This window comes from Aquarana catesbeiana, linkage group LG11, assembly GCF_042186555.1.
Source record: "Aquarana catesbeiana isolate 2022-GZ linkage group LG11, ASM4218655v1, whole genome shotgun sequence".
In the NCBI taxonomy this organism is placed as follows: domain Eukaryota; kingdom Metazoa; phylum Chordata; class Amphibia; order Anura; family Ranidae; genus Aquarana; species Aquarana catesbeiana.
In genome coordinates, this window is record NC_133334.1 from 214,258,160 (window position 1) to 214,271,051 (window position 12,892).

General features: G+C 40.1%; 1 protein-coding gene across 4 annotated transcripts in view; it reads left to right on the plus strand.

Moving 5' to 3' along the window:
* The window catches only part of LOC141112433 (uncharacterized), a 94,941-nt gene extending 84,325 nt beyond the window's left edge, over positions 1-10,616 (plus strand). For all 4 annotated transcript variants that reach the window (XM_073605285.1, XM_073605284.1, XM_073605287.1 and 1 more), the window contains one exon: positions 6,245-10,616. In XM_073605285.1, coding sequence (XP_073461386.1) covers positions 6,245-7,434 — 1,190 coding nt within the window. In that variant the 3' untranslated portion in view covers positions 7,435-10,616. The remainder of the gene's footprint in view (positions 1-6,244) is intronic.
* Positions 10,617-12,892: the final 2,276 nt, after the last annotated feature.

A 12,892-nucleotide genomic window follows, 5' to 3' on the forward strand; every position in this document is an offset into this window, starting at 1 on the left:
AGTTTTAGCAGTGTGCAGGCCTCCAGCCTTCTTCCCCAAGTGTCTTTTTTTTTTTTTTTTTTTGGGGGGGGGGGGGGGCGGCTTGTAAGTCAAAATTTCTATAATTTTTTTTTTTTTTTATTTAGCTGTATGTTGCTTGCCATTACCACGATCCCCCCCCCCCCCCCCCAAAAAAAAAAAATAAACCCAAAATTGTCCTACTCCTGATGTTCACAGCAATACCATACGTGTGTACAGACACTGTTTTCTGAAGGAAATTACAATTGCAACGAATTCAAATTGTTGTTTGCAAGGGAATATACTACAGGCTCCATTTCTGTTCAGTCATTTTATATGTATATTTGACTTAACCTTATAATAGCTGACAAACCAAATAAAGAAAGTTGTTTTACTGTGTTTTCAAAAAAAAATGATTGCCCTTATTTCGATGGGCTCAGTTCACATTAAAGTTATAGTTCATAGCTAAGCCTGTCTTGTTGTAGTTGCCAGGGAGACCTTTTTTTTGTGGCTGAAGAGAGTTGTGTGCATATAGGTGTGTGCAGTCTGAGCTTTGGGATGCATGCTCAAATGCAATAAACACAGAGCAAAAGAGGCAGTGGCTAGAGGTGTACACATGCCACGGCTGCGATTCTATGCTTCGCAGCCATGGCTGAAATTTTATAAAGTGCGAAGCACGTGAAAACGAGTCCTTAAAGAGGAGCTCCAGTATCCCTGTCCTGTTGGGGGCCATTGGTGAACTATTAGGAGTCATAACAGACCTCTGATGTCTCACATTTAAGACTAAGAAAGGGACTGAGGACATAGATTAATCAATCCTTTTCTCTGCAGCCTCAGCGATGAATGGACACAGGAGCGATTGGCACCAATTGCTCACTGTGTTCATTTGGAATAGGAAAGGGCCGCAGCAGCTGTCGGTGGGAGAGGAAAGGAGGGAAGCCGGGAGCGCAGATACTAGAGCTGATTGCCCTGCAGTGCAACCAGAGGGAACGAGGAGAGGAGAAGCTGGCAGCTCTGAAGGGGGAGGAACAAGAGAATCTGTGTCTGCAATAAGGCAGTAAAGCTGGTTCTCCTGCTTGGCAGGTGCCGGGGCTGGTACAGGATGGTCGGTTGTACTGCCTTATCAGCAGCCTTGGTGCATGGGGTGATTAGGGCGTGCTCAGGCACACGCACGTCTGTGTGTGCGTGGTATAGATGTTAGTACATTTAGAACTGGGCCTATCTGCCATCTTGTGATAGGCTGGAATTCGGTGGAAAATGCATATGCAGGGTTGGCCCTTGTGTATGCACAGCTTTGTCGCCTAAAAGGGAAATGGAAGCACTTCTAAGTGTAGTATGGACTAATTTTAATAAAAGCACCATGTTAGGCAACTTAAAAAGTTGCTTTTTAATAAAATTAGTCCATACTACACTTCTTCAAAACTCTTTCCTTTCTTTTTTTGTCTTTTTGTACAGAGTTTGCTTCTACTCATGGAAAGCCTGCCCTAATGACACAGACTTTGTAATTTTAGCGGACTTTACAATTCAATTCTAAAGGAGCCTTATACCCTAGTGTGCCTACATTTTTATTGTTAGAACGCTGTAGTCTGCCCAGCAACTGCTGACCAAGGTACCCCTTTGTACCAAACTTCCCTCCTAGCCACAGTCCACCCAATCACAAAGTGCATTCTCACTATCCACAATATTACTTTCTGACAAATTGGCGCAACTTTTGCTGAATGTATATGCGTAGTCTGAGTGAAATACTTGAATTTAGTCAACTTGTGCAATAAAGTGTGGTGATAATCCTGAGTACTTGAACATTTTTACGGCAAGGAGTGTGATACCTCTTACCTCCCTGGGTTTCCTTTGTATTAGTTTTTTATTTATTTTTATTTATTTAATTTTACAGCTAGGCTTTTCCTTAGAAATCTATGCTTAGCCATCTTTGTATAGCCTCCTGAAGTGGTTGTGGGTGTCTTACTTAACCACTTCAATACAGGGCATTTTCACCCCCTTCCTGCCCAGACCAATTTTCAGAACTGTAAAATTTTGAATGACAATTGCGCGGTCATGCAACACTGTACCCTTATGAAAATTTGATCATTTTTTTCCCCACAAATAGAGCTTTCTTTTGGTGGTATTTGATCACCTCTGTGGTCTTTTATTTTTTGCGCTATAAACAAAAAAAGAGTGACAATTTTGAAAAAAAATCACAAAGGGGTCTATTTACTAAAGGAAAATCCACTTAGCACTACAAGTGCACGTGGAAGTGCAGTTGCTGTAAATTCGAGGGTGACATGCAAGGAAAATAAAAAACGGCATTTTAGCTTGCACATGATTGGATGATAAAATCAGCAGAGCTTCCCCTCATTTCAGATCTACTCCTCAGATTTACAGAGACTGCACTTTAAAGTGCACTTGCAGTGCAAAGTTGATTTGCCTTTCGTAAAATAACCCGCAATATTTTTTACTTTTTGCTATATTAAATATCCCAATTTTTAAAAAACAAAAACAAACTTCTTCCTCAGTTTAGGCCGATATGTATTCTTCTACATATTTTTGGTTAAAAAAAAATTGCAATAAGTGTATATTGGTTGGTTTGCGCAAAAATTATATCGCCTACAAAATAGGGGATAGATTTATGGCATTTTTTTTAACTAATAATGGCGGCGATCTGCGATTTTTGTCAGGACTGATATTGTGGCGGACAAATTGAACACTTTTGACACTATTTTGGGACCATTGACAATTGTACGGCGATTGGTGCTATAAATATGCACTGATTACTGTATAAATGTCATTGGCAGGGAAGGGGTTAACACTAGGGGGCGATCAAGGGGTTAAGTGTGTTATCTAGGGAGTGATTCTAACTGTGAGGGTAGGGGACTGACTGGGGGAGGTGACCGATACGAGTGTTCATATATACAAGGAACACAATATCTGTCTCCTCTTCCCTGATAGGACGTGGATCTGTGTGTTTACACACACAGATCCACATCCCTGCTCTGTGACAAGCAATCGCGGGTGCTCGGCGGACATAACAACCGCTGGGCACACGCATCAGCTCCCGAGTGACGCAGGGGGCGCGCACGCCCCTTAGACGGCTGGGAAACCGAGGACGTCATATGACGCCCGCCCAAGATGAGAGAGCCACCTTGCGGCCGTCATATTACTATATGTAGTATGGGAAGTGGTTAAGGGATTGTAAAGCTTTGTTTAAAAAAAAATTAAACCTGTTATGCTTACCTGCTCTGTGCAAGAGTTTTGCACAGAGTGGCCCCGAGTCTCTTCTTCTGGGGTCCCCTCACGGTGCTCCTTGCTCCTCTTTTAGAATGTCTGCTTTCCAAAGGGGCACACATATAGTAGCGCTCCTGAGTCCTGCTGCTGCGTCCATTGACACAGACAGCTGGACTCTTCCCCGCGTCACTGGATTTGATTGACAGCAAGAGCCAATGGCTCCTGCCTCTATCAAAATTAGATAAAATAAAATTTCGCCAACTCCAAAAAAAGAATAAAGTGAAGCAGCCAACACAACAACTTAACTATTGTGAATGTATGAAGTGAGAAAAGTGTGGCGCTAAGAAATAATTGTGATTAGGCCAGTAACTGTGATATCTAAAAGATGTGGATATAAGACCCTGAGGTATGTACCACATGGACTGGTGATAATGTAATAAAGTGTGTGGAGAGATTATGACAACTCTTCGAATAACACCATAAAACGAAAATAATTGATAAGGATAAAATTAAAATTAAACGTAGGTGGACAAATGTGTAAACATATACAAACAGTGTAGAGCGTGTCTGTGTCCAATGGGTCAATTTTGGGTGGAGTAACACAACCAAAAAATTGACTCAAAGATCTATCACAATAAGTAATAAAAAATGCAAGATAACAAAGTAAATTACAACAATATGATGTGCATTAACCCACAAATGGCCTGCTCCTCAAGGCAAGACCTGAGCGTAAAGACAAGGGTCTGTTGGAATAGTGTATATGTGTGAATATTTAAAGTCCATCGCTATACAATAGGGTGATCCCAGATAGCTCCCCAACAACTTGGATGTAGGTAGTCCTCATGTAGAGTAATTGGGAACTGATGAAAATGATTTTGCATACGGATGGGTTCTTGTCCTGATATAAAGACTATCACTCAAAAAATAGACGTAAATTGCACTTACCAGACAAGATGGACTCACAGGCCCTTGGCGGTGAGTCAAACGAGCTTTTTACCGTCAAGCGGTGTAGTACAGCGAACGGTATGGTGGTCCTGGACAAGGTCTCATCAGATATCGCCGGGTGGCATGCCCCTAGAAAGGCTGGGCCGGAATCAGATGTCTTCAAACCTCCGCCTCAGTCATCAGTTGGAAAGAGAATTTCCTCAGCGACCATCCATATGTATCGGCAAAGTAAAAAAGGAAAAACTTCCACCTAGTGTAAATCCTCATTAAAAACGTTATAACGTTTATTGAAATCAAAGGAGATAGTAACCAAAAAAATGTACAAATACAGGCAGTAAAAACTTGGCTCACAAAAGTACAAAAATATAAGAAGTATAAAAATGAGCGCAGTAGGTGATGGTAGGGGTAAAAACACAGGAACCGACGCGTTTCGTCCTCTAAGACTTCTGCTGGGGTATGAATCTGCCCCCTATCCACTGCGCTTTATATATTACAAATAACAATCAAAAAATAGCTAATTGGCTGTAATGATTGGCGCGACTTCCGGGTCTGACGGCGTCACAGCTGACCAGCGATCATGTGGTGGTCATGTGAAATTTCTAAGGCCCCTTAGAAATTTCACATGACCACCACATGATCGCTGGTCAGCTGTGACGCCGTCAGACCCGGAAGTCGCGCCAATCATTACAGCCAATTAGCTATTTTTTGATTGTTATTTGTAATATATAAAGCGCAGTGGATAGGGGGCAGATTCATACCCCAGCAGAAGTCTTAGAGGACGAAACGCGTCGGTTCCTGTGTTTTTACCCCTACCATCACCTACTGCGCTCATTTTTATACTTCTTATATTTTTGTACTTTTGTGAGCCAAGTTTTTACTGCCTGTATTTGTACATTTTTTTGGTTACTATCTCCTTTGATTTCAATAAACGTTATAACGTTTTTAATGAGGATTTACACTAGGTGGAAGTTTTTCCTTTTTTACTTTGCCGATACATATGGATGGTCGCTGAGGAAATTCTCTTTCCAACTGATGACTGAGGCGGAGGTTTGAAGACATCTGATTCCGGCCCAGCCTTTCTAGGGGCATGCCACCCGGCGATATCTGATGAGACCTTGTCCAGGACCACCATACCGTTCGCTGTACTACACCGCTTGACGGTAAAAAGCTCGTTTGACTCACCGCCAAGGGCCTGTGAGTCCATCTTGTCTGGTAAGTGCAATTTACGTCTATTTTTTGAGTGATAGTCTTTATATCAGGACAAGAACCCATCCGTATGCAAAATCATTTTCATCAGTTCCCAATTACTCTACATGAGGACTACCTACATCCAAGTTGTTGGGGAGCTATCTGGGATCACCCTATTGTATAGCGATGGACTTTAAATATTCACACATATACACTATTCCAACAGACCCTTGTCTTTACGCTCAGGTCTTGCCTTGAGGAGCAGGCCATTTGTGGGTTAATGCACATCATATTGTTGTAATTTACTTTGTTATCTTGCATTTTTTATTACTTATTGTGATAGATCTTTGAGTCAATTTTTTGGTTGTGTTACTCCACCCAAAATTGACCCATTGGACACAGACACGCTCTACACTGTTTGTATATGTTTACACATTTGTCCACCTACGTTTAATTTTAATTTTATCCTTATCAATTATTTTCGTTTTATGGTGTTATTCGAAGAGTTGTCATAATCTCTCCACACACTTTATTACATTATCACCAGTCCATGTGGTACATACCTCAGGGTCTTATATCCACATCTTTTAGATATCACAGTTACTGGCCTAATCACAATTATTTCTTAGCGCCACACTTTTCTCACTTCCTGCCTCTATCAATCTATCCAATGAGGACCTGCGACAACAGCTGGAGGTGCTGTGCTCGTCCCTATCGCTGGAACGAATAGGTTCAGGTACGTAAAAGGGGGGCTGCAGCAGCACAAAAGGTTTTTCACTTTAATGCATAGAATGCATTAAGGTGCAAAACCCTGAGGGTTTACAACCCCTTTTAAACCTGTTACCAATTCTGATATTACTGTACTCTAGAATAATTTCTGTTCGTTGATTTTTAGATGCAAATCATATTAAGAAGAGGAGAAAAAGGAATACCCCTGAATCTGGAAGGGTCAGGAGAAAAAGGGGAAAGACTGAAGCTATAACAGCTATAACCACAACTACAACAATTACAAACAATGGGAGTACTACAAAATCCATGCTGGAGCCAATAACTGAACCAATTAAAACAGTCCGTGAAATGACCACGACAGCAGAAGCAACTACTACCAGCACTCCATTGACAACAGAAAGTATGCGTTCAACTAAAACCAGTACAGAGGCAGTAGCTATAGTTTATACAACATCTGCAGCTCTGACAACAACCAGAGCAAATCCAGTGCCTCCTAATATAACAACCCCTTCGACCACACCCTACAATGCAACAATTCAACCCAATAACAAACTTGAAACCACAACAAGAAGAAATATTGCTCCTAACACTCCACCAGATTCTCATGTTGAAAAAAATGTCACTCCATTTCCATCCACCAATGCAGAGTCCACAAGCACAACTATAACACCAATGACAAACACATCAGCAAAAACCATTAGGCCAGAGACAACCAGGCAAAGAGACCTAACGTCAACCGTCACCGAGACAACTGTGCTTACAACTTCTTCTGCACAGACATTGCTAACCAAAGTGGTCCCCACAGCCATTTCACCAACAACTAAAACTAGTACTGTAGTTCCCAGTACGATTTCAACAACCTCCTTGCCATCGACAACACCAGTTTTTGATTCGCCTGCCACAATAACTCTATACCTTACACATGCTGTTTCTCCAACTTTGACAAGCCCTACCACATTAGCCAAACCGAGAACGTCAGAGGTGCCAAAAACGCAAGACACTTCTAAAATCACGTCTGCAAGTATTTCAGGTGCTGTATCATCCACCAGCATTATGCCTACTACAAGTACATTTTTCAGACCAGTCTCTTCGGAGCCTACTACAGTTGTATTTACAAAATCTGTTCAGGTAGCAGACCAAACAGACAATGTGGATGATGTGTTTATTGTTGCAGAAGGGGTTGCAAAGCAAATCCAGAATACCAGCATTTTGCTAGCAGTGCTTATGCTTGGAATTCTGTTCTTTCTAGCTGTTATAGTACTACTTGTAGTACAGGCATATGAAAGCTACAAGAAGAAGGACTATACTCAAGTAGATTATTTAATAAATGGAATGTATGCTGAATCAGAAATGTAAGTGGACTTACACAAGGCTTGGTCTAAAGTTATACTTTGTGCAGTGGACACTTTTTTTTTCCTATCAGCCTTTAAAACCAACAGTGCATTTCTGTAGGAGCTTAATTTTTCCAAATGAACTTCATTCAGTCCTCGACAAATTTCATCAGGAACCAGCTTAAAAAGTCAAGAGCCAGCAAAATACAGTCGGTTGCCTTAGTGACCAGTATTACCCAGCCCAATTTTGACCCACAGTAACGTGTATGTGTAAAAGTTTCAGTAAAACAGGGCCAGAGAAATCCCAGTAACAAATGCCTTGTGTTCAGACAATAACCCATGCACACACTTTTTAGTGGCACAGACATACACCTTACTGACCCATATTCACACACAAGACCCTAGCCTACTGACACATACACACAATCTTCCCAGAAATTTGTAATGGTCGGGTGGGCAAAAATACTTTTTTTAAACTACAAGAATAATTTTACTGCAGGTGTATTGTATTTAGTTATCTCTCTTTTTTAATACATATATTGGAGCCCATCCTTTGTATAGTGCAGGCTTAATACTACCTGCTATCTGTGTACCTTGGCACACTGAGGGGATGATTAGTAGTCATACATAGAACATGAAAGTTGGAAAGCAAGACTGCTATAGAGTCCGAGTGAGAGACTGCCAGACCAACAGAGAGCATGAAGGACGTTTTAGAAAGAGAACCAGATTTTGTTAGAAACCTCCAGAAAGAGAGCCAGAGCAAATGGGAGACCATCAGAGAGTGAGACATCACCAGAAAGGGTCAGAGAGGGCATAAGGGACTGGCAGAAAGAGAGCCCAAGAGTCCAGATCAAAAGCACATTTGCTGGAAATTGCTAAAATTATGAACGAGCTGTGTATGACTAGGCTATATATATATATATATATATATTTATTATACACGTGTGTGTGTGTGTAATATAAATATATATATATATATTAAGCAGTAAGTGCCCGGATAAAGTGACTGATATTAGATATTTAGTGACTAAAAATGTATCCAGGTCTGGCAGAATATTTATGAGGGGCCCTTTTATAATGTTCCTAGCGATGTGTAGGCCACAAACACATAGATGGAACAGGGTTAGGGGTAACAGCTTAGCTCATAGTGCAGTGTGTGACACGTATATAATGTTCTGTGAGGGATGCAGCTATTTCTCGCCCCACTCATTAAAAAAAAAAAACTTACACACCACAGATTTGTTTCTGCATTGCTGTGGAGATAAGTGAGCCATGTAAGGAGCTAGGAGGCCTGTGAGATTGAGGCTTGTAATGCCTGCATCTTTCATGCAGTACAGCACGGACTCCTTCCAGTCGCACTGAGAGAGTTCAGCTCTGCCTTGGACCTTGCTACCTGTTGTGAGGCTGGAATTCTCTTTCTCCTGTGTGGAGCACCTAGCTAATATATTCTAGGGAAGAACACTGCACACAGAGACTTGTCCATTTTTTCTTGAAATGGCATTCAATGATATTGCAGATAGAGACTTAAGTAACCAAGTCGTCAAACAGTGATTTTCTTTTTTTTTTTCTTTTTTTTTTTTTTTTTTTTTTTTTTAAGCTGCCTAGGCAACTAGGATTTATCCATCCCTGATCTGAAAGCTTAGAAATGGCTAGTCTCTCATTTCGGGAAAAGAAATTTGTAATAATATAGGTGTCAAACCAGTTATAGATCACTGGTCACATGCAAATATAACAAATGCTGCATGTCAAGTATGCAAAAATTCTCCAGTGAAAAAATAGTAATAAACATTTTAGCAATAACCTAAACATTTATGTGGAAAATAAATTTGCTCCATTAAAATTGTTGACTTTTTAAACTTATTTGAACAGGCAAAGATTACCTTCATTCAAATCTCACTCACAGAAAAGGATGATAAACTTGAATAAATACATACAGTCCATGCAGTAATCAAATTCATTATGACTTCTGCATCACCAAAGTGTGCTTAATGATGATATAAGGCCATCTGTCCAAAAGTTGAAAATAAACTAGAAATGGATCTTTTAACACAGCAATCTGAAGCATGATAGACAATACACAAAAGAAAACATTTTAAAAAGAAGAGTCAAATCCCTGATTTGTAGGAGGATTTGAAAGTGACAGTTCATGTAAGGAAACGCACAAACATTGTGCAACTGAAGGAATTTTGCATTGAGACATGGTTGAAAATTTTGATTAAAAAAATTTTTTTTTAAACTGGTGTGCAAAACGATTACAAAAAGTAATTTCTGCTAAAGGGAGCAACACCATATCCTGAGGCCTAGGGTTTACTTTCTTTACCATTCTTGCTCAATATTTTGTTAAATGATTAAAAATGCAAATATTTTCACCACCATGCTTCACAGTTATGAGGCTGTTCTCCAGAAAAGCTGTATTTGGTTTGCCCTAAATATGTATACTGTAACTATGACCAAACGACTCTAGCTTTGATTCATCAGTCAACAACACAGTGTCCCAGAAAACATGGACTTTCCTATATGTTCAATGGCAAACTGTAGTCTTGCTGTAATGTTCTTTTTTGACAGGAAAGGCCTTTTCCTGACACTTTTCCCATGCAGGTTAAACTAGGGCTAGCTCTTTCTGATTGTAGGTGCATACACTTTGACACCAATTCTTTTTAAGAGTTACCAGCAAATTCTTCAATTAAATTTTGTGGTTCTTGGAGACTTCTTTTTGTATCAAAAGGTCAGTTCTTGGGTTGAATTTGCTAGGTCAGCCAGTCCTGGACAAATTATCAGTTGCTTGAAATCTACACCCCTTGTAGTTTATTTTGCTTTACAGTGGAATAATTGATTTCAAATAATAAAAAGAAGAATCTTTTCAAATCCCCTACCAAGGCACAGATCGTTTTTTTTGACCTTGGCATAAAGTCAGTAGTAAAGAGAATACCAGACCCTATATAGCTAAGGTTCAAAGAAATACGACAAATTGCAACTGTATAATGCCTTAGGAGGTTCTAATCATTGTCACCTAATCTGGAACACATAATTCTAATTTTTATTGATTTAACCACTTGGCCTCTGGAAGGTTTTACCTCCTTCATGAACAAGGCATTTTTTGCTATTCAGCACTGTGCTACTTTAACTGGTAATTGCTTGGTCATGCAATACTACGCAATAACTTTTTTTTTTTTTTCATACTAATAGAACTTTCATTTGTTGGTATTTGATCACCACTGGGTTTTTTATTTTTTATTCTATAAACTAAAAAAGAAAAAATGTATATATTTTCTACTTTCTGTTATAAAACATATCCAATAAAAAAAAAAAAAAAATCTAATTTCTTAATTTAGGCCAAAATGTATTTGCTACACGTCTGGTAAAAAAAAAAAGGAAAATCCCAGTGTGTATGTTCATTGATTTTGTATGAAAGTTATTGCATCTACAAACTATACTATATATATTGGAATTTATGCAGCTATGATGCAATACTAGTATTGGTGGCTGTGATAGTAAGTAATCTGGTGCTAACAGACCCTTGCTGGGAGGTACACTAACTGACATCAATAGTGACCCTAATACAGTGATAATGCTGTCACTGTACTAATGACACTGGTTGGAAAGGGGTTTACATCAAGGGGGAATCAAGGGGTTACCTGTGTGCCTAACAAGTTAGAGAGATCTGAAAGTGGAAACTCCTGCACTGTCGGGGGGGCTTAAGCTAAAATGACACTGCTGCAAAGCATAAGTACTGATCCAAAGCAGGACAAATGAGACAAAAGTGGGGTAATATGGTAGTTGCGCTGTGATGAAGGGGGGGGGGAGTTGAAGCTACAAAGATGACTAAAGTGGCAAAGTGAACTAAAAAAGAAACGGCCAATGCATGAATGGATCCTACATGCTAAAAGAACATGGTGAGGATGCAGTGCAGTGCAACGTAGCTGATCAACATGACTATAATGTTGCGGGCAGACAAAGCCTAATATATAAAGGTAATTGTGAAACAGTGACTGCTTGAATATAGCAAAGCAAAAATGCATATACTAACACAAATAGGATAAATAATGACACAATACAAAAAAATATATAATGCAAGAAAAATAGATGTGGGCTAGTGCCCCATTAGCAAAAACGTGCCAAATCCTGGTGGACTACAAGTGACAAATCCCTAGGACAAACATGAATAGTAGTTCTATCATCCAGTCCAAAAATAAAAACTCGTGATGAGAAACGCAAAACAATTCCAATCGTGAAGGGAAGGGGGATCTTCAGTGAGGACACCTCCGTGTTTGCAAGCCGCTTACCTTACAGCTCGGCGCTCGTAGTTAGTACACACTGCAGCATTGTTTTAAATGTAAGTTGATTGGACTTGTTTTATTAAATAAATATACCTTTTATATGGGATCACGCTGTGTGCATCTCTTTCCCCCTCACACTGTACATCACTACTCTACCTGACGAACACTGAGGAGAGAGGCCCACATGTATTTTTCTTGCATTATATATTTTTTTGTATTGTGTCATTATTTATCCTATTTGTGTTAGTATATGCATTTTTGCTTTTCTATATTCAAGCAGTCACTGTTTCACAATTACCTTTATATATTAGGCTTTGTCTGCCCGCAACATTATAGTCATGTTGATCAGCTACGTTGCACTGCACTGCATCCTCACCATGTTCTTTTAGCATGTAGGATCCATTCATGCATTGGCCCGTTTCTTTTTTAGTTCACTTTGCCACTTTAGTCATCTTTGTAGCTTCAATTCCCCCCCCCTCCTTCATCACAGCGCAACTACCATCTTACCCCACTTAAGTTAGAGAGATCTGCCTGGTTTTTGTTTTCCTCCCTGCTTTGCACGGAGAAGAAACAGCCAGATCGATTCTCTGTGTACACACAGGACTCTGTGCTGTGATTGGACTCACCAGGTCTCAGCCATAAATCATTGGCTGGGACCTGTTGACAAAATCATCCAACCACAGCATGGGTCAGCAGGAACCCAGAGGCAAGCTTGCAATGTTTATTTACTTTGATGAGCCTGCAGCTCGGTCACAGTAAATCTACTGTAACCGAGCAGCAGGTAGTTAGAACAGTGTTTCTCAACTTAAGGCCCCAAGGCGCCCCAACAGGTCATGTTTTCAGGATTTCCCTTAGATGAAACAGCTGTGGTAATTACTAAAGCAGTGAAACTGATCAAATCACCTGTGCAAACTAATGAAAACATGACCTGTTGATGTGCCTTGAGGACCTGGAGTTGAGAAACACTGAGTTAGAGTAGGTGTAAATGTAGGGGTGTACTAATTTTGTCTCACTCCCACAGGTTCAACCTCTCCATTGTGATTAGACCCCTGAAGCCACTTCTCTTTGGCACTATGACCATCAGTCACATGCTGACAACCTCATCTACAACGCAGGACCTGCAGAAAAACAGAAAATTGTTGACCCACACTTGCTGTAATTTTTTATTACTGGTGCATCTTTGTCAACCTGCTGTAAGTCAGCGTC